The following is a 24,088-nucleotide window of genomic DNA, read 5'->3' as shown; positions in this document are numbered from 1 at the left end:
AGCGGTACGAGTCCGCCAGTATATTGGTGTTGGAGCCAAATGTGCGTAAACATTATTCTTAAATAAACCGCTGGCAATCGTGCGGCGGGTAGAAAAACTTTGGCTTGGTAATTTGGAAAACACGTTCATACGTCAAACAACTCGGAAATTTGGTGTTATCAAATTTATTTTGCTTTGAAACTCACAAAGATAAACAACATAATCTTCCTAATCCACACCCGATTCATAGAAAAGAACCAATTGCTTTGGAAATGGCGGAGTGCATCTTCTTTACATCTTAATGTCATACGTTCCAGGTGTAGCCAAGTGCATCAAACTATCAGTAAAATGTATTTTTTCACATTTCAAAGGTGGGCTGACAGTATTCTGGGTTGCTTGAGTATTCTGCATTGTTCAGTGCTGCCTGTGCAGCATATGATAACAAAATATACTGTCTTTCATCTGACAAGGCAGAGAAAGAAAGAAAGAAAGAAAGAAAGAAAAGAAACAAATATTTAAACTCTTAAACGTGGCATTTTCCTTATTTTGAACTATGCGAGCATGGGTAACAAGGTAATGGTTGGTCTCCCGCTGAGCTTGTTAAATCAGCGGGTGAGTCGTCTCCACTCCTGTGCCGAAGCCATCATTTATAACACCGAGTCAACGGCCGATCGATTTACTTACTGTATGAATGATTATTTTGACTGGAATCCCTTTGTAAGGGCCCTGTCACACCTTGACGTTTTAGCCAGCAATGGCAACGTATAAAAATGTATGTAAAACGTTGGCGTATGCTGAAATTTTGATGTTTTTTTTTAAAGTTTTGGGCGTATTCATAACGTGTTGGTCGTATGCATAACATATTAGTAATGGGCACAGAACGTTTCATTGTGTTATTGATAACTTTTACCAACGATTGCTTAGCCTGTTGTCGGCGTTCACAACCTATGCCCAACGATAGTTTAACTTACGCATAGCGCGCTAAACGTATCGCTGGCGAACTCGTGGCGTAGCCTGTTAAGAACCTGCTGGACACCGATTTAAATTATAACCGCCTGAGAATTTGAAGTGTCAACATCGCAGTCACACCTTGACGATTTTGCTAGCGTATGCCGGCCTATGAAAACTGTGTCTAAAACGCTGGTACACGTCGAATACGGTATAGGTAAGTTGTGTATACGTTAAGAGTAGGCTGGAAAACAATGAAGTACGCTGTCATATTACATGGTACGTGTAATACGTCGTGAAATTTCAAGCATGCTGAAAATTTTACGACGTACTCGGCGTATGGCTAACACGTTCCGCATGCGTTGTCATATGTTCCTGGCACGCTCCGCGATCGTTTACACACGATGGGCACACGTTACTTGAGGTTACTCATAAGTCGAAACACGTCAAGGTAATATTTAACATACCCGCAACCTAATTTTCAACCAATAGGTAACGTCCTTTTAACCTATGAGTAGCGTGCTCTGAACCTATGTTTGACGTGCTTGAAACCTATGAGTAACGTGCATTGAACCTATTTGTAACTTGCCTTGAACCAATGACTAGCGTGCTATGAACCTATGAATAACGTGCATTTAACCTATGTGTAGCAAGCTTTGAACCTAAGTATAACGTGCTTCTAACCTTTGAGTAACATGCTATGAACCAATTTGTAACGTATCTAAAACGCACATTGTCGTATGTAGACAAATTTGATTGACGTCTTCCGGACGACCACAGCACTTACTGAACGTGTTTCTAACTTGCATCTACCGTGTAATGGCGTATTGGCAGCGTTAAAGGGAATTGGTATATACAAATGGGCTTCACAAGAGGAACCAATCATTGTTCCAGACTCCATGTTGAGTAGATGTCAATGCCAGTAGTATCAGTGGAAGTAATACTTTTAGTAGTAGTTGGTGTGCGTGACAGTAGTAATAGTAGTAGAAGTTGTAGTAGTAGCATTGGTAGTAGTGGTATGTCTATGTCAGTAGTAGTAGTATGTGAGCGTGATGGGGAGGGTGTGGGTGATGATGGATCCTCTTATCATCCACGAATAGGAGACTACTTTGCACCATTGTTTGATCTTTTCGGCTAATTTTTTTTTCTCATTCCCACGATGAACTATTTCTTTGTTTTACTTTTTAAAGTATTAAAAACGACTTTGACAAATGCATAATGTACTAGTAATGAACACAGAACGCTTCGATAACATAGATAAGTTATACCAACAATTGTTTATCGTGTTTTAGTCGTCCACAACCTATGCCCAACGATAGTCGAGCGTATGCATAGCGTAATAATTCCCAAGCACGTTATTCATAGGTTATAAATAAGTCACGGGTACTCTAAACATTACTTTGATATGTTTCGACGTATGAGGAACTTTCAAGTAGCGTGTTGTGAAGTGTGAACAACGTTCATGTAGCGTGCTTACAAAACGTTACTCATAGGTTAGAAATAAGTTTCGGGTATGCGAATGTTACCTCTGCGTGTTTCGACTTATGAGTAACATACAATTAACGTGTGTCAACGATCGCATAACATGCCTACAACTTATGGCCAGCGTAGCGGAACGTGTGAGCCAAATGCGAGTACGTCGTAAAATTTCAAGCATGCAAAATTTTTGGGACAACCAAAAAGTACAACGTTTTAAACCAGCGTAATACGACCTATGGTAGTGTTTTTCAGCGTACACATAACGTACCCTTAACGTATTCGAAGTGTGCCAGCGTTTTAGACAAATTTTTCATAAATCGGCATACGCTGGCTAAATCGTCGAGGTGTGACAGCCCCTTAACTTGTGGATGCCCTGAACTGTATTTTGTAGAAAAAAAAAAAAACAACTTGCTTTTCACATGACCAGACAAGTATGAAATTCTTCATTTTATATCCATCAATAGCTTACTGAATGAGCACACGTTGGCTCATTCGTTTTTAGCTCGCCTGTTCGAAGAACAGAGAGCTATAGCGATACCCCGGCGTGAGCCTCAGCGTCAGCGTGAAAATGTTAAAGTTTTTGGTGTAAGTTATTTTTTTCCTTTCTAATGTTTTTATCTGCCACGCTATTTTTTTGTACGCCTGATATATATATATATATATATATATATATATATATATATATATATATATATATATATATATATATATATATATATATATATATATATATATATATATATATATATATATATATATATATTGGGGCGTATTATGTGATTCCGTCCGTCCGTCCGTCCGTCCGTCCGTCCGTCCGTCCGTCCGTCCGTCCGTCCGTCCGTCCGTCCGTCCGTCCGTCCGTCTGTCTGTCTGTCTGTCCGTCCGTCCGTTCCTGTCCGCACTCTAACTCCCAAAGTTTGCAACTTTCACGTTTCATATTTGGTACATGGGGACAGACTGTGGAGACGGTGTGTCGTGACATACGTTCGTCATCTAAAGTGGTTGATATGGCAACCAGGATGCTGTTTTCCATCCGTTCTTGTCCACGCTCTAACTCCCAAAGTTTTCAACTTTCATGTTTCATATTTGGTACATAGGTACAGACTGGAGACGTTGTGTCGTGACATACGTTTGTTATCTAAAGTGGTTGCCATGGCACCCAGAATGCTGTTTTCCATCCGTTCCTGTCCACACTCTAACTCCCAAAGTTTTCGACTTTCACGTTTCATATTTGGAACACAGGTACAGACTGTGGAGACGGTGTGTCGTGACATACGTTCGTCATCTAAAGTGGTTGCCATGGCAACCAGGATGCTGTTTTCCATGTAGTATCACAATTCTGTATATACCTTCTTGTTCGGGCATATATTGTGCTCGCTTGCGCTCTTGTTACTGATTACAATATACAAATACATATATTGCTTTAAAATTATACTTCACTGCAATGCTTTATAAAAAATATGAATTATTAGACGAGTCTTTTAAAAACGATAAATGTATAAACAGGCGAGCATTGGGTGGCTTTGACACCAACTCTCTGGTTATTTAACCCTCTAGAGCCCCAGGGGTCATCGGTGACCCATGCAATTTTGTTTGATTTTTTTTGTTCACCTAGAACGTTTCGTGGGCTCTAGAGGGTTAAGACAAGAAAAACATGGTTAGTAACGTTACAGTTTGTCCGCTGCAGGTATAAATGATTATAGATCATTTTAAAAGTATTTATATAGTTTTTCAAGGAAATACCAGCATGATTTCTGCCTGGTATCAACATAAGGTCACCAAATGTCCACACAGGTACGAATTGTCATGTAAACTGTCATGCAAATGAGCACACAGGTGTCACATACTACACATTTGACATTCAATGTATAATCACGCCGTCAGCAATACTGTAAGACAGAGCGGCCATTTTAGTCATGACTATCACTGAGATTTTTATATGAAATCATCCCAAATCACGGATGAGCTTCAGAGATCTTCCTTCTGATGAAGTGGTTGTGACGTCTATTATATTTTTATTGCAATGTACACGTGATGTGTGAGGATTCAGTATCACAGTCTTAATTAATCCATTTGTTATCCCGCCCCAAGAGGGAGGGAGTGGGATATTTTAATCGTCCGATTTGTTTGTCTTTGTTTGTTTGTTTGTCTGTCTGTCTGTTAGCAACTTTACGGCAAAACGGCTTTAGAAAACACTGTCAAATTTAATCCACAGGTGGGCAATGAACCTTGGACGACCCCATTAACTTTTGGGTCCAATTGGATCAAAAGTCAAGGTCACAAAAAGATCAAAATCGTTTTTCGCTCATAACTTCGTCAAAAATGATCTGATTTACTTCAAACTAAGCTTATAGTGAACCTTATTCTATTTGTCACTTATAATCCTACCCATTCCTATAGTAAAATATCTCGGACTCTCTGGAAAATCCTCTATTTCTCTTTGCCGATGACTCCACCCTCTGCCGTACCATCTGTCATCCCTCAGACCGGCAAGCAGCAGCTTCTTCGCTCACTGCAGATCTGGATAAAATCACAAACTGGTCCAACACGTGGAACATGTCTTTCAATCCACACAAATCTCACACTCTCACTATGTCTCTTCGAAAGGACCGTTTAGAAAACCCCCCCATCCACTTTCTCAACAATCCTCTGGAAGAAGTCTTTTCTTTCAAGCTTCTGGGTCTCACTATCTGCCATGACCTTTCCTGGGAAAGTCACATTTCCAACCTTGCCTCAAAAGCCAGTCGCCGACTGGGAATCCTCCGTCGTGCAAAGTCCTTCCTCGGCCCTCTTGAGCTCCTGACTACTTACAAAGCTTTTGTCCGTAGCCTGATGGAGTACTGCTCTCCCCTCTGGGCTGGTGCTCCTGCCTCCCACCTTTCTCGGCTTCACGCTGTCGAAACCAGGGCTTTTAAGATCATTGGCATCTCCCGCAATGAAGCTGAGTCTTTGGGCCTCTCACTCAATCACCGCAGGTTGGTCGGTGGTCTTTCTGTCTTCTACCGACTCCTCTCCAGCCTTGCCCCCCTGCTCTCTCTGCGATTTGTCCCAACCACATTTCCACAGGGCGCTCAAGGTCCGCCAACAACCCCCTTCTGGTAAAACTACCAAAATCACGAATCACTGCTCATCTTCACTCTTTCATTCCTCTTTTTCCCGCCTTTGGAATAAACTTCCTCACTCTATTCTTTCCCATTCTTCCCTCCAGGCTTTCAAAACAGCTGTTCACCACCACCTCTTATCTTCCCCCATCCAAATCCTCGATCTTTTCTACCCCCGATAATCCACCCAAGCCCACTTCCTTCAATTCTCCTGCTTTCCTTCCTGAAAGTCCCTGTAATGTCCATCTTCTCTTCGCCATGTTCCCCGTCCCATCCCCATCCCTCTCCCTTCCACAGTTCACCTAATGTGTCTGTTCCCCACTGTTTTGTCCCTTCCACTCCCGCCCCTCTTGTCTCATGCCTCCTTGCTGTGAGTTGTGTGTTAGCTCTCATACGAGCCTCGACCAAGGTATACAAAAAAACAAAAAAAAAAAAAAAAAATGCATATTTGTGAAGATCGGTAGGGTCCGAAGTTTTGGGGGTCATGGTCATCGGTCAAATTACAAATTTTCCATTAAAACTAAAACATGGTTACGAAAATACAACTTTACGGGAAAACTGCTGGCTCAAACACAGTCAAATTGTATCCACAGGTGGGTAATGAACCTCGGACGACCCCATTAACTTTTCAGTCCAATTAGGTCAAGGTCAGGTCACGGAAGGTCAAAATCGTTTTTCGCTCATAACTTCGTCAAAAATGATTTAATTGACTTCAAACTAAGACTAAAATATTCCTTATTCTATTCCTTATAATCAACATTCAGGTTAAGGATGTATCAAATTTAAATTTGATCCCCAAAATAACTTTATGCCTTAAATGGGTTGGATTTGTTGTGCCTGGCACCACTTGTTTTATTTGTTTTATTGACGAAATTGAAGATAATATTAAGTGTAATAAAGTGTAAAACTCTGCACTAACAATGTCTAACTCTAACTAACAATATCAAAGAAAAGTAATAATTTAAATCAGGCATATAGGAAGTGATTATGACAACAACATATATCATGTAGGTTGTAAATGTATAGCATGTAATTGCCTATTTACATCAAGAAAAGTGGTTGGAAATAGGGAACAAGAGAAACTGTCACACTTTACAGAAAATGCAAATATTAGGGAGGCTTAAATACATGTCAGGATGTCAGGAGATTTATCTGTTGACTCTCCTGGCAAATCAGATAGGTTATGATCAACACCAGTTGTTGTTTTTGTTTATTTTAAGACAGTCCCATCTTACTATATCTAACACTTTATGAATGTACCCGTCCCAAAATGTAATAATTGCAAAGATTCACTGTATGAATACTTGAGCACGCACATCGAGTTGTATTAAGATGGTTCGGTTTGAGTATCTCGTCTCATCTATATCTCTGTAGAGAATTTGAAATGTCCACGATTATTAGCAATCTCTGGAAAATCCAATCTTGAAATCATCTTCTCCCTCATGAAGTTTTTAGGTGCATTGTGGGTAATCTATTGTCTCATGCTGCCCTCTTGTCTGATACACTATTGACTGAAAAACTTTCTCCTGCTGGTCTACTGATATTCATACCAAGTGTATATTGGTTAGTAACGTTACAGCTTGGTTAGTAACTTTACAGATTTTGACCTATGTTGTTTTTCTTATGGTACAGTTTCCACGAAATTAATTGGCACTGATAAATTCAGTATGGTACAGTAGAGGAAATTTTAAGATGAGGAGGTTCAACACAATTTTTCTTTTCCTGCAAAAACAAATTGATATATTGGTTAGTAATGTTACATGACTGAAGGGGTTTGCGTTTTTACAAAAAGATGTATAATCCCATCAGAATCATGTATTTTGGTTTTTGGAGTTGAGGTACTTTCACTCCAAGATTAAAATTGCTTTAAATGAAGTGAATTATTGAAATCTTTCTCCTTTACTGATCAAAACAAGTTGTCATGTTTTTCACAGAAAATTTTGTTCAGAAATGTTATCGAGGCAAACATGGTGTTCACACACATTACAACGGCAGAAACACCACAATAAAACTTTTTTCAAGAACTTTGGTCTATATAGAATCATATGAACTAAAAAATTTAGTGAAAATTCACAATTCTAAAATTTGAGGTCATGTCCACTTGATCATGGAATTGTTCTTTGGTTTTTATTTACAGGTGCTGAAGCAGCGGCCCCGGTTTGTCGCTCTGAAGGAACAACCAACCTACCTGGGAGGCTCGGATGTGCTGGAGCTGCGTGATTATCAGCTCGACGGGTTAAACTGGCTCATTCACTCATGGTGCCGGTGAGTTCAGGGTGCACGACTCCCTGTTTAAGCATGACGAGGATGCGAGCACATCTCAATTTGACTCCAATATCTTGACGTCGCGCGTGCCGGCCTGCAGGTTCAACAGCGTCATTCTGGCAGACGAGATGGGTCTGGGCAAGACTATCCAGACCATATCTTCACTGTCCGTGCTGTTTCACCAACATTTGCTTTATGGGCCGTTTCTGCTTGTCGTACCCCTTTCCACTGTCACATCGTGGCAACGCGAATTCCAAGCCTGGGCCCCAGAGATGAACGTCGTCACGTATCTGGGAGATCTCTTGAGTCGTAACACGGTGTGCATGCCCTCCCAATCTTTGTACACAAATGCGATTGGTCTTTTATTTTATTTTATTTTCCCTTTCTGTTTATATTATTCTCATTTTTAAAGTCTTTGTAATCATTTCAAGTGTGTGTTTGCGTTTGCGTTTGCGCTCATGTGCACGCTGTATATTATTGCCCTCACTGAAGGAGAAGGTATTGTGTTTGGGTCCGTTTGTCTGTCTATCTGTGTCTGTTTGTTTGTCCACACAGACCTTCCGTGTTTTTCTCTGCAACCTCTTGTCGGATTGAGACGAAATTTAGGTGCAACTACTCATGTAGAATGATGTACTGATAATTATGATGTCATAGGTCACGTGGTGTGGCAGCCATGTTGGAAAAACAGAAAAACTTTGGACCTCTGTATCTGAAACCGCACCAAGGAAAAAATTGAAACTTTGCACACGGCAACTACTACTCATGGGGATGTGATTTTTTTTTTTTTTAATGGCGTCATCGGTGCCTTCGTAAAGACGTCATAATTGCATGTGTAGAATGCCACATCTGATTATTATGAAAATTTTTGAGTCATCTCAGGATAAAATGGTCCACAGAAAATTTTTTTATGTCGTCATCAGTCACGTGATTCTGCAGCCATTTTGTTTTTATGTTTTTTTTTTTTTTTTAAACCTTCAAAATCTTCTCCAATGTGGGTGAACAGATGAAGGCAAAACTTTAGACGTATGACCGCCTATGCATGAGGAACAAAAGGTTCACACACGATGTCATACATCACTTTGTTTGGCAGCCATATTGGATTTACCCAAAAATCTTTAAAAAAAATCTTCTTCTCCAGAGTGGCTGGACAAATTGAAGGGAAACTTCACACAAATGTTCCTCAAGCCATGGGTGTACAATTTTTTTAAAAGGAATAATTGCTCGGTCACATGGTTTGGCAGCCATATTGGGTTGAAGATAATTATTAAATTATGTTTTCTCTTGAACCGCTTGATCGACATGAAACTTCACATTTATGATCCTGTTGGGATGGGGAATACATGTTTTAAATTTCAACTTAACCGGACACAGTCTGGCAGCCAGAATTATTAAATTTTTTTGATCTGGGTTATTTTTGTTTTATTTATTTATTATTAATTTTTTTTTTTGAACAAGGCTCACTTTGCTGTGCCTGGATGGGTTTGAGGGAAGAGGAGTAGCAGCTGAAATGCGAATCTTATCCAGGTTCCTCCTGATGACTTCATCTTTGCTTTTTGCTTGTTTGGATTCCTTCTGATGACTCCAATGTAGGAATGTACCGATGTGGTCTTCCATTTGATTTGAATTGAATTTATTTTGTTCCCATTCTAAATTCAATTGAATAATGAATGATAAAAAAAACATCATGGGTCAGGTTCAGGTGTCTAATCAAAGTGGGACGTCTTGGTACCCGCTCATCACTGCCAGCAGTTACAAAGTGGCAGTTCTAATTATGTCTCTTATTAATTACGTAACACACCAGTACACAAACGCCACACAAAATTCCCCACATAAAATGACACAAACATCATACAAAACAAGTTAAGGCAAGGGTCTGCAATCTCTGATTGCTCTTTCTATTTTTTTTTTAATTGCCTTGTCATGTTGATTTTTTTAACAAAACCACCAATTTTCTTTGAATCTAAAGGTTACTTTATTTGCTTTGCTGTTAAGGATAGCTCATTGTATTTGGCTATTGTCATGTGTTTTTGATGTTAAAAGATATCTACATATTATGTGCACAAAGTGGTTCTTCTATCCCTCCCTGTAGTTCTTGTCCCCTCATGTTGTTTCCCTGTGCTTGCAAAGCGAAAAGCATGATAAAGCAATATGTTCACTTCTGTCTCTGTCTGAAAGTCAGTCTGTACAAACGTTAGTTTATGATCGAGGAACAACTTGATTCCATTTCAATGTTATATTCCGAAAATGAACCTTTCCTTTGCACATGCACAATGGGAAAAAAATTCAGAACCAAAGTACAGGTAGTCGTCGACTTACGACCGCAATTGGTTCTGACCAATCGGTCGTAAGTCGAACAACGTATATTTTACATACAAAAAAAAAACGTGGTCGTAAAGTCGAACAGTCGTAAGTCGCATAGGTCGTAAGTCGACGACTACCTGTACTGCTAGAGAGGAATGAGATAAATTTTTATTTTTTTATTAACCTCCACCATCGAAGATGAATGGAGGTTACTGTTTTCACCCCTTTCTGTTTGTTTGTTTGTTGGTGAACAGTATTACGGAAAAACTCCTCGACGGATTTCGACGAAACTTGGTGGGGGGGGCCAAAGGTCTGGTCCAAGGATCATGCCATTAGATTTTGGACTTGGTCCAAAATCCAATATGGCCGCTATGGTGGCCAATTTGAAAAAATATTTGAATTTTTTTTTGCATGTCTACATGTTTTAAATGATTTCCAACCCCCCCCCCCCCAAAAAAAAAAAATTGTTAGAGAAAAAGAAAATTTGCAAATTTTTTTTTTAACAAAATTTCGATCTTATTTCTGCATTTCTACATGTTATACGTGATTTCCAACAAAAAACATGCCAAAATTATAATTGCAGCTGATTTTGGAACTTCAGGTGGATATACCCACGTAAAATCAATTCCTGTCTCAAGGAATCTAGTTATGACGAATGAATTGAGTATGTAAAAGTTACAAGTAAAAGGGAAAGTTGCAAACTATAACTCTGTGAGCACTGTTGACGTCAAATTGAATGAATAGGATATCAGGTTCACTTGAGTGACCTAGCAGTATTGGCGGCGGAGGTTTTGCACTCTACCGAGTGCTCCCCCTCTAGTTTTTACTATGCCTGTCTGGCAGTCAAACAATTTAAAATCTTTCCAAACAGGAAACTCAATGTTTTTAAGGATGTCATACAGGGCACAAACAACATGCACGAACAACTAATGTAACATGTTAAATAGGGTGTTGTAAAAGGGTCTGCATCAATGACTGTAAACTTCTGGAATTTTCTTTTATACGACCTTTGAAATATTTATTTTATTTCAGTTGAATTATATTCTTCAACACTGCATGGAATAATGAACTCTCTAGTTCTGAATCTATTTTCAGCCTTCCTTCCTCTTTCCACTTCTTCATTTCCAGCTCTTCCACCTTCACCTCTGTATTGTCAACTTCCTTCTTTACTTTACTTTTTCCAATTTATTTTTCTTACTCTCCCCAAAAACGGGGCGGGTGGAGAGAGACACCGGGGGGGGGGGAGAGACACGAGGGTGGTGGGAAAGAGAGAGAGAGGGGGGGAGAGAGAGACGGAGGGGGGAGAGAGAGATGGGGGGGAGAGAGATGGGGGTGGAGAGAGACACGAGGGGGTGGGAGAGAGAGACGGGGGGGGGAGAGAGAGAGACGGAGGGGGGAGAGAGAGATGGGGGGGGAGAGAGAGACACGAGGGGGTGGGAGAGAGAGACGGAGGGGGGGAGAGAGAGACGGAGGGGGGAGAGAGAGACGGAGGGGGGAGAGAGACGGAGGGGGAGAGAGAGACGGAAGGAGGGGGAGACATGGAGGGGGGGAGAGAGAGAGATGGAGGGGGGAGAGAGAGAGACGGAGGGGGGAGAGAGAGACAGAGGGGGAGGAGGGAGAGCCGGGGGAGGGAGAGCCTGGGGGGCTAGAGCCTGGGGGGCTAGAGAGAGAGAGAGAGAGAGACAGAGACAGAGACAGAGACAGAGACAGAGACAGAGACAGAGACAGAGACAGAGACACAGGGGGGGTAGAGAGAGATGGGGGGGAGAGAGGGGGTGAGAGAGAGAGAGACGGAGGGGGTGGAGAGACGGGGGGTGGAGAGACGGGGGGTGGAGAGACGGGGGTGGAGAGACGGGGGGGTGGAGAGACGGGGGGGGTGGAGAGAGACGGAGGGAGAGAAGAGAGACGGAGAGAGGGACAGACAGACAGACAGACAGACAGACAGACAGACAGACAGACAGACAGACAGACAGACAGACAGACAGACAGACAGACAGACAGACAGACAGACACACGGGGGAGGGAAGGCAGTGAGGGGAAGGGAAGGTAGACATGCGGTGGAGCGTCAATTACGATTCATATTCTCTCATAAAAATGCTTCTGCATCAAATAACAGTTAAGATGGAAACAAAATAATGTCCGAAATCCATTTTTGACCACTTATACTTGAAATACCGCCCGTACGCGTCCAGAGCAAAGCTGTCCGGAGACAAACACTTGTGGACATAATCACAGCCCGGATGCGTTCCGAGACAAATTTCAACACTGCATGGCGTAATGAAGATATCGGCAATTTTTTGAGAGAGAGAGAGAGAGGGAGGAGAGGATAGAGAGAAGGAGGAGGAGGGGGGGGGGAGACAGACAGACAGATATGTTGTGGGTAGTTGACAGAGAGAAAATGTTATACTTTATGAGAAAAGCGCGTGCTCGCGCGCACGCACGCACGCACACACACACACACACACACACACACACACACACACACACACACACACACACACACACACACACACACACACACACACACACACACACACACACACACACACACACTTATTTGAACAGATATTAAGTCAAATTTCAACACAGAGAGGTTGCAAGATGTTTTCATTTTGCTTGTCTACTACTCGGGGATGTGAAATGTACGTGGAAATGCACAAATCCACCCTTTTCAAATTACCTTTCTTCCTTTAAAAACAAGAATATAGATACTTGCTTGGAAAGCAAATAATCCATTTACTTAGAACAAAAAGTTTGGTTCTTTTAATCATAACAGCATCTCTTTTAAAAGCCTGTTTTTTTGTGTCTTCTTTTGGCATCCTGTTGGTCCAGGTTTTCACTTGATCTTCATGAAATGCAATGAAAATTTAGACAGTGTTATTACAGTAAAAGCTTTTCTAAAATGCAACAGATTTTAGGGAATGCAGTTCATTTGCTTAAAAATTTTCTTGGGGGAGGGGGTGGGAGACATGCCAGACAATACTAGTATGTGGGCTGTGCTGTTTTTCAACGTCCCCAGTTTTCTTCACCATATTTTTGGGGAAAGTTTTTGGGGTTTTTTTTTTTTGGCCCTATTCTTTCACGTACCAGATAGCAAAGAATGACGTTTGATGGAGTCCCGGCGTTTACTCTCCCACTCTCCTTGAAAAACCCTTTTACTCTCAGAAAACACTTAATGGAATCTTTGCCATCCACCAACTAATGATGGAAGGTGGGTCGCCCAGTTTAAGGTCCATCCAAGGTTCGGTGCGGTGCGCATTGTGACACAACACCATGTCTGCAGAGCACAATTCCGGCAGTTTATAGTTGTCCAATTCCACAAACCCAGACTTCATATTTGAAGGTAAATGCACCATGCACTGTTCTGTTTTGCACTGCTGTGTGTGTTAATCTTTCTGAGTAAGACCATGATTTTGTTTCTTGGGATGAGGAAAGTTAGACAAGCAATTTATTCCTTAAACTTTGGAGTTTATTAACTTACAGGTATACCTAACTTATTATTTTCAGTTGGTTTCACATACAACTTCAGTTTATATTTGAGATGTTTATCTTTGGTTTATCTTTAGAATAAAAGTTATTATAAAAATTGCTTCTATTTGTTTTGTTGAGCAACATCCCATTTTTGGATGCCAAAGTGGAGCTGCTGTTTGAATTTGCAGTGCGTCATATTTTATTCTTATTCTTCTTCTTCCTGTTTTTTTTTTATTTTTATTTTTTTAAAGATCCGGGACTATGAATGGATGAACCCTCAGACCAAGAGGATAAAGTTCAATGTTCTTATCACAACCTATGAAATTCTTCTCAAAGACAAGGTGGGGAAGAGGGGTGAGAAATGTTATAAGCTTGGAACATTAAAAATAACCCTTTGTCCATGTTATAAGGTGTAGAGTATGGAGAAAATGATCCATTAATGAGATTTTGACCATCCTCTCTCCACCTGCCTTCCCTCCTCTCACCACAGACTGTGCTCGGTAGTATTAACTGGGCCTTCTTGGCTGTGGATGAAGCCCACAGACTGAAAAACGATGACTCTCTGCTGTACAAGTCTCTCATGGAATTTCGAACAAATAATCGGCTGCTCATCACCGGGACTCCGCTCCAGAACTCTCTAAAAGAGTTGTGGTCTCTGCTGCACTTCATCATGCCGGAAAAGTGAGGCATAGAACGTTCTTGTTTGTAACTGACATTATGATGAGGTCACGCTGTTCCTAACTCCGACTCTATTTTATCCCCCCTCACCTTTCCTCAAAAGGTTTTCCTTGTGGGAGGACTTTGACGATGAACATGGGAAAGGTCGTGATAATGGATACACAGGCTTGCATAAGGTCCTGGAGCCTTTTCTGCTACGTAGAGTCAAGAAAGATGTTGAGAAGTCTCTTCCCGCGAAGGTGGAACAGATCCTGCGTGTGGAGATGACTGCGCTGCAGAAGAATTACTACAAGTGAGAGAGGGTTGGGAACATCAAAGTTTTGAAGGTCAACTAGAAATAACCCAACTCGAACCAGCAGTGAACGCGCCACATTTACAAAAACGGTTGGTGTGGTGTCACAAATGCCAAGTTGAAGATAATAAGTGACAAGGCACGGATGATCAAGAATATCGGAATGATCAATGATCCAGAATGAAGCCACAATACTGTATATCAAAATTATCAAGTCATTGTTCCCTCAACGTTGCCATTTTACCATCAAATCTAAATAGTTGAACACTGGCAGTGAAAACCAAGCTGGCATTCCTAAGATTCCAATTGCAGATAAATTATTCGGGAATTGCTGGATTAATGAAAGAATTCAACAAGAGGATATGGAATACTATTTCGTAAAATAACTCGAAACTATTGAAAACGAGTTTTAAAAAAATTCATTGGAATAGCCAGGAAGAGCTCGATTAAACTGCACGGTGTTGATGGAAATGCAACAATCAGAGCCTCTTTAAAATTGTACTTCATTCTGGACGAAAAATAATAATACATAATGTTGGTAAGACGCAACACACACTGTGGCGAAATATTGTTTTGGCAATGAGTTCTCTTTCACACAGGTGGATCTTGACGAGGAACTTCAAGGCACTGACTAAGGGCACAAAGGGAAGTACCTCAGGCTTCCTGAACATAATGATGGAGCTGAAGAAGTGCTGTAATCACTGTTACCTGATCCGCCCACCTGAGGAAGAGTCTGCATCGCGACAAGAACAGTTACTGGTTTGTGATGCACCTTGAGGGGTTTTGTTTCAGTCACGGTAGTTCGACATTCCATTTTGTACACCACATTACAATGAGCTTTGTTACTTTCATGATGCCATGTCTGGCGATGTTTTGCTCACTGACATCTCGCCGCGTACCCTTGTGTGCAGAGCTTGATACACAGCAGTGGCAAGCTGATCTTGTTGGACAAGCTACTGTGCCGTTTGCAGGAGACCGGGCATCGCGTACTCATCTTTTCACAGATGGTACGCATGCTGGACATCCTTGCCGAGTACCTCGCCATGAAGCATTTCAGCTTCCAGGTACTGGACGGGGAACCGTTGTAGCGATGGGTACAAATTTGAAAGGGGCGATAGTGTTTTTTAATCTTTTTCATGCAGTTGTAATTATGATTTACTGTATTTTTAACATCGAGGTGAGATTTTCCTCTTGATCTCTGCGTTTTGGATTTTCTTTCTGCATGTGATAGTTTTGAGCAAGCTATTTCTTTGCAGAGATTGGACGGTTCTATTCGGGGGGAGTTGCGCAAACAGGCGTTGGATCATTTCAATGCTGAGGGCTCTGAGGTATGTATTGCTCCCTCACTTTGACGTTTTCCTCACTGTCTTCTTATCTAACGAGCTGATTGGTGCTTCAGTTGATGCTCTCAGAAGCGCCATCTCAAACCAAACCCGAGGACGATAAGTCAAGACACGATAATAAAACTTCCATGCACTTTATTACAATGAGCAATTGAGTGGGAAATGACTGGAGAAATGAGAGTTTGGGAATTCAAATGGGGAAAATGGTGGGAGAAGTCAGAGGTGCAAAGCGTATTCAATAATTTACTACACTCATACTGTTGAAGATTCGGTGGCGCTTAACCGCACCGCCGTCTCAGGGGTTATAATGCCAGTTAGTTCGGCACAGGTCTCGGGTTACGCGCCTCAGATCACGATACCAAAGTACTCGACTCACCAACTTCCAATACCATGTCACACTCCCAGCCAGTACCACCATACCTTGGCCTGCACCTACCCCTATCAGTCCGCCTGCACGATGGAACAGCAGCCAGAATCCATGTCAAAACCTCTAAACCCCCCTAACCTACACTAACTTGGCGAGGAGACTCCTACCGACAGGGTACGTTGTTCGCACTCACTCTCCTCATTCGCACAATCATGCCATTCACCCCAAACACTTTAGTCATTCATTCCACAGTGCCACACACCCAGTCCACAATACCATCCAACACCTTTCACTTTTATGTTAAAGCAAAAACACACCAGTCCTTCGGATCCCACTTGGTCATCAAATTTAACTGAGGCACTTTTTTTTTTATCAAACCGTAATCAATTTGTCACTATGTCCGTCTTCCGCTGGCCTCCTCCATACTGCCCGAATCGTTTATTTCCAACAATATAAACAAAACATCAAAATCTGTTCACCAGCCCCATGGAACCTCTGCATGGTTCTAACCAGGCATTTCAATCTTTCCTCAAACAAGCCACTCTTTGTCATCCACTTGTTTCAGGTGTGTTTAATGCTCTGCCCGAGATGTCTCCACTATTTTTTTTATTTTTATTTTTTAATAATCACCCAAATCCATTCGTGCCACTCTTATCCCTTCTGTGAGTCTCTCAATTTGCAATCACTCTCGATATAATTTTGATTCAAAATTTTTACATCCCAATATGGCCTGCTTCTTTGGCTTATTGGAAGGGGAGTGAGGGAAGGAATCCCTCATTACCCATTACGTGACTCCGCCACCTTTCCGCCCTGGCTCGAAGGGGTCACGTCTCAATTGGGGTTGTGGTCCACCCCCTCCTCTTCTCCAGGGTTCACGGAAGTCAGGTAAACCCCAATCGAGGGAGCGGCCTCCCCCTCTTCTCTCTGACTCCCTGAAGACAGATAAACCCCACTCAGCGAGCCGAACCCCTCGTGTCCTCAGAGAGGTTTGAAGACGAAGCGACACACGGCAGTGTCGCCGCTGGCCCCCTCCTGCTCTAAAATGGGTACGGGGAGCATGTGACACATGTCAGTGCCGCTTGCCACTCATCTGCTCTCTAGCCCAAAGTTCTTGTGAGGCTGAGAGAGAAATTAAAATCCAATCTCCAAAGCCTGCTCCTGGATGCAGCACCTCTAACTTTGTAAGAACCCATGCGGAGCTGTCCATTATGGTTTCTGTCCCCTGTGTCAAGTTCTGTCCTGGTGGCATTTCTTTTTCCCCTTGCACCTCTAACCTATTTCCTACGTCACCACTCATTCCACACTCAGGACTCCCACACAAAGCAGGCTGCACACCTTCCAAGGTTATGTGTTTACATTCCACACATTCAACCTTGCCTGCGTACTGAACAACTGCCTCGCATTCCAGGGTTACATTCTCGACCGCCACGTGAGTACACACACACGTTTCGGCCTTGGCAGCACACACCGATGCTGTAGTCTGGAGTGTGGACTCACAGCATTCATTCACAGGCACTCAACACATGCATTCAGGGGTCACGCATACGTGCACCCCATCGGACAGAGTCTCCTCATTAACATAAAATCCAATTCCTAACTTAAGCTCATCGTCCTCACCATGTATGCATGTGTCCTCGTACCTGCTTCGTTCCAGAGTCACCTCGGTCCAGTCGCGTCTCTCCAGCAGGTTGCTCATCATCGGTTCGCCACATTCCTCCGGGGCTGTTAGCTCCACATGCTGGACCTGCTCAAAATGTGTTTCATTCGTCAACAACCCCAAATGCTCCCTCAATGTCTCCTTCACCAGGGTTTGCTCTAATTGTTGTTTCATCCGACGAGTGATGTCAATCAAGCCCCGCACCACTAACATTCCTCCCTGTGCTGATGTCACACATCCCACATTATTGTGCTGTTCTCCTTCCTGGCTCCATTTTCCTTTCCATTTGAGTCGTTCTTCCTCTCTGAGCCTTTTTAGTTGTTCGTTATCTTTCCGGAGTTTTTCCGTCTCCGCGTACTCCAACCTTGCTCTCTCCTTTAGTTGGTCAATTTCAAATTCATGTTCTTGTTGTTTCCTATCCGACCGTCTCTCATGTTCTTCATTCTCCAATCTCGTCGTTTCGCTCAATTGATTGATTTCCTTTTCCTGCTTCATTCGTTGTTCTTTCACGACTCTTTCTTCCATCTCATTCTTTAATCCTGCTTTGGCTTCTAACTGTTCAATCTGCACAGTGTGGTTCCTTAACGTTTCCTTCTCCGTTCTCCCTCTTTCCTCACTTAACATCCTCTGCTTGTTTTGTAATTCCCTCTCTTTGTTTTGGTGTTTCTGTAACTCAGAAGTTTTTTTCCCCTAATTCCTTTCTCATCTCCGCACCTCTTTCGCATGCTTCCTTCCTCATTTCATCCATTCTCTTACCGTATTCCTTTAGTTGTTCCAGATATTTCTCTGTTCTTTTTATCTTCTTTTCTCGGATTTCTCTTGTCTGATTGCCTGATCTTACCTTTTCCTTCAGTTGTTGCAATTCCACATCGTGTTCCCGTTTTTCCTTTTCCAACTTTGTTTTCCATTCTTCCTCCAAATTCTCCCTATCCCGGGAGTTCCTAATTTGCTCTTCCTCTATTCTTTCGTTCAGTTCGCTCTTCTTCTGTTCCAACTCATGGGTACTCCACTCTACTTTCCTCATTTCACCATGTAGTTCCTCGAACTGTCTTGACTTTTCCAACAATTCTTCCTTCCTTTGCTCCACATATTTCTCTCCTCTTTTTATCTCCTGTTCTAGGCTTTCTCTTATCTGATTGCCTGATCTTACCTCTTCCCTCAGTTGTTTCAATTCCAAATCGTGTTCACATTTTTCCTTTTCCAGCTTTACTTTCCATTCTTTTTCCGAGTTCTTCCTATCCCGGGAGTTACTAATTTGCTCTTCCTCTATTCTTTTGTTCAATTCGCTCTTCTCATGTTCCAACTTATGGGTACTCCACTCTACTTTCCTCATTTCTCCATGTAGTTCCTCGACTGCATGGGCTAAGTCATTCTCCAGCCACCGAATTCGTTCCTATGCATCGGCCAATTGATGTAATTCCCTGTGCACATAATTTTCCTGAACCTCGTCTGCCTGCCTTAGTGCCTCGTCCAATTTAATTTGTAACTCCGCAATATAATTCTCATCACACTCTACCTGTTCCAAGGCATCCGCCAATCGTGCATGAAGCTCATTAATGTACGCGTAGTCGTTCTGCTTCGTTTGCCATGACGCATGCCATGACCACGTGGTTTGAACCGGTGGGTGGGAGCGTTTTCTTTGTGCTGTGCGGCTCGTTACGCTGTTCATACTAACCCTCTCCCGCTTCGTGTCGCGCCGAGGTGGATCCGCGCCGCCATTTTGCGACTCCATTTTCCTTTATAATTTCGAAGTTTTACACCCAATCCGCTCAAAATGTAATCAAACCAAATTTGGAATTTGCGAGCGAGGTTTTTAAAAAAAAAAATTTCCGCACCTCTCGTAACCAATGTTCGGGGTGCAAACGACACCAGATGTTGTTGAATCGGTGTCCTGCAAATTTATAGAGGTGGAGGGATTCTCATCCGACTCCTGAACACCAGATGTTGAAGATTCGGCGGCGCTTAACCGCACCACCATCTCAGGGGTTATAACGCCGGCTCGTTCGGCACAGGTCTCGAGTCATGCACCTCAGATCACGATACCAAAGTACCCCTGGGCCGCACCAGTTGGGGATATACACCCCGGCTACAGACTGGGTTTGTCAGAGACCGAGCGAAGTCTGCCACAGTCCGTAGCCCGTTTGGTTTTAAATACAAATCGAGTGGTTGTTCCTCAGCGCGAATAAATTCAAGGCGGCAAATCTCGTATGAATCAGCCAGATTTATTGGGGAGTCATCGGGGAACACGACACAAGCAAAGCATTCACGACAATGTTATCATTCATCGATAACCCGCTCTTATCTTGGGAGCTACGGGCACGGGTTTCAAAGGGAGCCCTAGCAAAATAAGCCTTAGGCCTGGAAAACATTCAGACAAGACACGGAGTACTTGGTGGTGCCTCATGGACGAGAGGAAAAGTGTCGAAGGCACGAATGCGGCTCGTGACAAGCCGATGGTGTCGGATTCGAGCACCCAGCTCGCGCATGCCGCGTGGCAAGATGGCGGCGACATGCTCCTTTTGTCAGCACCGCCCACGCACCAGCCTCGGCGCGTCCAGCCCCCACAAGGTCGACGGCACAAGAGCGAAAGATCTATGGTGTGTTCCAGCTGGTTTCTCACAAGGTCCCGTATGCAAATCCAGGCCTGGCCTGTACACCAGACCAGGCCAAATCTGGATGTTGGGCTCTGCAGGCGGATCGACGGGATGAAAAGACGTGGTCCAGCCATGCAGGGAGCAAGGACAGTCAGAGGTCCCGTGGCTGGACTCAGGATGAACCTGTGGATGACTTGCAGGCTGGATCCATGGCCGAGGAGGAACAGCCGGCCAAGCCACTCCTCATGAAGCAGATCGCAGACTCCCCAAGCAGTTCCTCTTGCCTTTTTGGGGCGGGCCTCTCGGACCACCTCTGGGGACACGTGATTGGTCCATCGTTCGAGTTTGCTGCAGCTTTCCGCCAATGGGTTGCTGACACGTCTTCTTGCCTGACTCTGTAAGGGCGCCAGGCGGGGGGGGGGGCTGCCGAGAGGGGGGAAGGAAAAAGAAGGTGCCTCTTGGTACACCACCACTGTATAAACACTGGACAGCCTGCTACACCTCCTGACACACATGTAACGTCCGATTAGCAAACGACCTGGCTAAAAATGCATTTAAGGGGGGATATTCACCTGGATCTGATTTTAACAAATTTCCCTGACAATATCTGCTGCTCTTCCTTCGCTCCAATTGGTTCTTCTGACCACGTCCTTGTTAAAGTGGACATCTCTCTGGCTGTTATCAGAGAACCACCTCACCGCCGTCGAGTCTGGCATTTCACTCAAGCCGACTGGCAGGGTCTCCGAGCAGCCATCAAACTTACAGACTGGTCTCCTATCACTACTTTCTCAAACATCAACTCATCCTGGGAATTCTTTCAAAGAAACTTGCTCTCCCTCATGCACAGATTTATCCCCTCTCGTGTTCAGTTGTCTTACCCTTCCTCCCGCCCTTGGTTTACTGAAGCTTGTGGCGAGGCAGTTGTCCTGAAACAACTTGCCTTTGCCTCATGGAAAGCAAACCCAACTGAGGGCAATCTCAGTTCTTTCCACAAAGCTCGGAACAAGTGTGTATCTACCCTCAGGAGAGCCAGAAAACAACATCTTTCTCATCTCAAGTCTGAACTCTCAAACCTCTCTCCCTCCTCAAAATCCTGGTGGCGTTTAATCAAATCTGTTTCTGGTGTATGTTCCCCCTCCATCCCCTCCCTTACCTCAAATGGCCGCACTGCTGATTCCACACGTGATAAAGCTGAATGTCTAAACTCGGTGTTTGCAGCTAAATCTTGTGTCCCAAACCCATCACTATCTCTACCCACTTTACCCAGTCGCACCCAACTGTCCCTGGACTGTATCTGTATCTGTATCTGAGAAAATCTGAGATTTTCTGAGAAAACTGTATCCTTTTCTCCTGACAAGGTGGAGAGCTTGCTTTCAAACCTCGAGTCAGATTCTGCAACCGGTCCAGACGGCATCAGCCCACGTGTCCTCAAAGCCTGCTCTTCTGCTCTTGCTCACCCTCTCTCTGTTCTATTCACCCTCTCATTTGCCCAAGGTCATCTGCCATCTGCTTGGAAATCTGCTAACATCACTGCCCTGCATAAAAAGGTGCAAAAACAGATCCCTGTAACTACAGACCAATCAGCCTTCTCCCAATCATCAGCAAGGTGATGGAATCCATCATCGCTTCAGACATGAAATCCTTCCTCTTCTCCAATGGCTTGATTTCCAATCATCAATTTGGTTTCAGACCAGGTCACTCTACCCTGGATATGCTGCTTCTGCTCTCCCATCAATGGATGGAGGTCCTCAATGCCAGACAGGAAATCCGAGCCGTATCCCTGGACATATCACGTGCTTTTGACACAGTCTGGCACCCTGCCCTACTCACCAAACTCTCTTCCCATGGTATTCAAGGCCATCTCCACTCATGGCTCGCAGACTTCCTCTCCTGTCGCAGTCAACGTGTGGCCCTAAATGGAGTTCTTTCATCCCCTCTTCCTGTGCAGGCTGGAGTTCCTCAAGGTAGTGTTCTGGGCCCTGTTCTTTTTCTGGTTTTCATCAATGATCTCTCGGACTCTCTGGAAAATCCTCTATTTCTCTTTGCCGATGACTCCACCCTCTGCCGTACCATCTGTCATCCCTCAGACCGGCAAGCAGCAGCTTCTTCGCTCACTGCAGATCTGGATAAAATCACAAACTGGTCCAACACGTGGAACATGTCTTTCAATCCAGACAAATCTCACACTCTCACTATGTCTCTTCGAAAGGACCGTTTACAAACCCCCCCATCCACTTTCTCAACAATCCTCTGGAAGAAGTCTTTTCTTTCAAGCTTCTGGGTCTCACTATCTGCCATGACCTTTCCTGGGAAAGTCACATTTCCAACCTTGCCTCAAAAGCCAGTCGCCGACTGGGAATCCTCCGTCGTGCAAAGTCCTTCCTCGGCCCTCTTGAGCTCCTGACTACTTACAAAGCTTTTGTCCGTAGCCTGATGGAGTACTGCTCTCCCCTCTGGGCTGGTGCTCCTGCCTCCCACCTTTCTCGACTTCACGCTGTCGAAACCAGGGCTTTTAAGATCATTGGCATCTCCCGCAATGAAGCTGAGTCTTTGGGCCTCTCACTCAATCACCGCAGGTTGGTCGGTGGTCTTTCTGTCTTCTACCGACTCCTCTCCAGCCTTGCCCCCCCTGCTCTCTCTGCGATTTGTCCCAACCACATTTCCACAGGGCGCTCAAGGTCCGCCAACAACCCCCTTCTGGTAAAACTACCAAAATCACGAATCACTGCTCATCTTCACTCTTTCATTCCTCTTTTTCCCGCCTTTGGAATAGACTTCCTCGCTCTATTCTTTCCCATTCTTCCCTCCAGGCTTTCAAAACAGCTGTTCACCACCACCTCTTATCTTCCCCCATCCAAATCCTCGATCTTTTCTACCCCCGATAATCCACCCAAGCCCACTTCCTTCAATTCTCCTGCTTTCCTTCCTGAAAGTCCCTGTAATGTCCATCTTCTCCTCGCCATGTTCCCCGTCCCATCCCCATCCCTCTCCCTTCCACAGTTCACCTGTGTCTGTTCCCCAATGTTTTGTCCCTTCCACTCCCGCCCCTCTTGTCTCATGCCTCCTTGCTGTGAGTTGTGTGTTGGCTCTCATACGAGCCTCGACCAAGGTATACAAAAAAAAAAAAAAAAAAATCTGGGCTAATCCTACATTTAATAACCCACTAAGGGCCCATTTCCGCAACAATACATTCTCCCCTTTCCTCTACGCGATCATACCTGCTCTTGGATATCTTATTACCATGACTTATCACCTGCACACTGAAATGGATCCAGACACCCGAAGGAAATGCACAGAGTTTGGGAAGAGGGGTAAATAATTAGAAGTATGAAAGAGGTAGTGTGGGGATTGTTTCACTCCCCGGACACACCTTTTGCAACCCCGATTGAGGCTGCAATTAACCCGTGACTCGGCTTTTCGGGCTTGCCCTCCATGCACCTCCTCCTGGTCATTCCCTTCAGTTCTGACTGTCCCTGATTGTATGGAGTCGCTCGTACTGTCGAATGCGATTGTCTGCGTGGCTGCTGTTTCTCGTTCCGAGGTGTGAGGGAAAGCCATGGCTTGGGTAGCTTACTGGTAACCGGGGTGTATGAACATTGCGCTAAGCTGTGAA

At 43.8% G+C, this 24,088-nt stretch overlaps 1 protein-coding gene and 1 pseudogene across 5 annotated transcripts in view; one reads left to right on the top strand and one right to left on the bottom strand.

Annotated features, from left to right (window-relative positions):
- LOC147021489 (ATP-dependent chromatin remodeler CHD2-like) overlaps window positions 1-24,088 on the top strand; it is a 128,035-nt gene that overhangs the window by 47,284 nt on the left and 56,663 nt on the right. For all 5 annotated transcript variants that reach the window (XM_085891452.1, XM_085891451.1, XM_085891450.1 and 2 more), the window contains 8 exons: window positions 7,645-7,772; window positions 7,873-8,089; window positions 13,796-13,885; window positions 14,035-14,225; window positions 14,326-14,514; window positions 15,114-15,273; window positions 15,426-15,578; window positions 15,771-15,842. In XM_085891452.1, coding sequence (XP_085747578.1) covers window positions 7,645-7,772; window positions 7,873-8,089; window positions 13,796-13,885; window positions 14,035-14,225; window positions 14,326-14,514; window positions 15,114-15,273; window positions 15,426-15,578; window positions 15,771-15,842 — 1,200 coding nt within the window. The remainder of the gene's footprint in view (window positions 1-7,644; window positions 7,773-7,872; window positions 8,090-13,795; window positions 13,886-14,034; window positions 14,226-14,325; window positions 14,515-15,113; window positions 15,274-15,425; window positions 15,579-15,770; window positions 15,843-24,088) is intronic.
- On the bottom strand, window positions 17,009-19,613 carry LOC147021491 (uncharacterized; annotated as a pseudogene).

The sequence above is a fragment of the Eptatretus burgeri genome, chromosome 8, assembly GCF_056783735.1.
Source record: "Eptatretus burgeri isolate ZD-2024b chromosome 8, Ebu_testis_v1, whole genome shotgun sequence".
In the NCBI taxonomy this organism is placed as follows: Eukaryota; Metazoa; Chordata; class Myxini; order Myxiniformes; family Myxinidae; genus Eptatretus; species Eptatretus burgeri.
The sequence above is the reverse complement of the archived record's forward strand: the minus strand, read 5'-3'. Positions and strand labels throughout refer to the sequence as shown.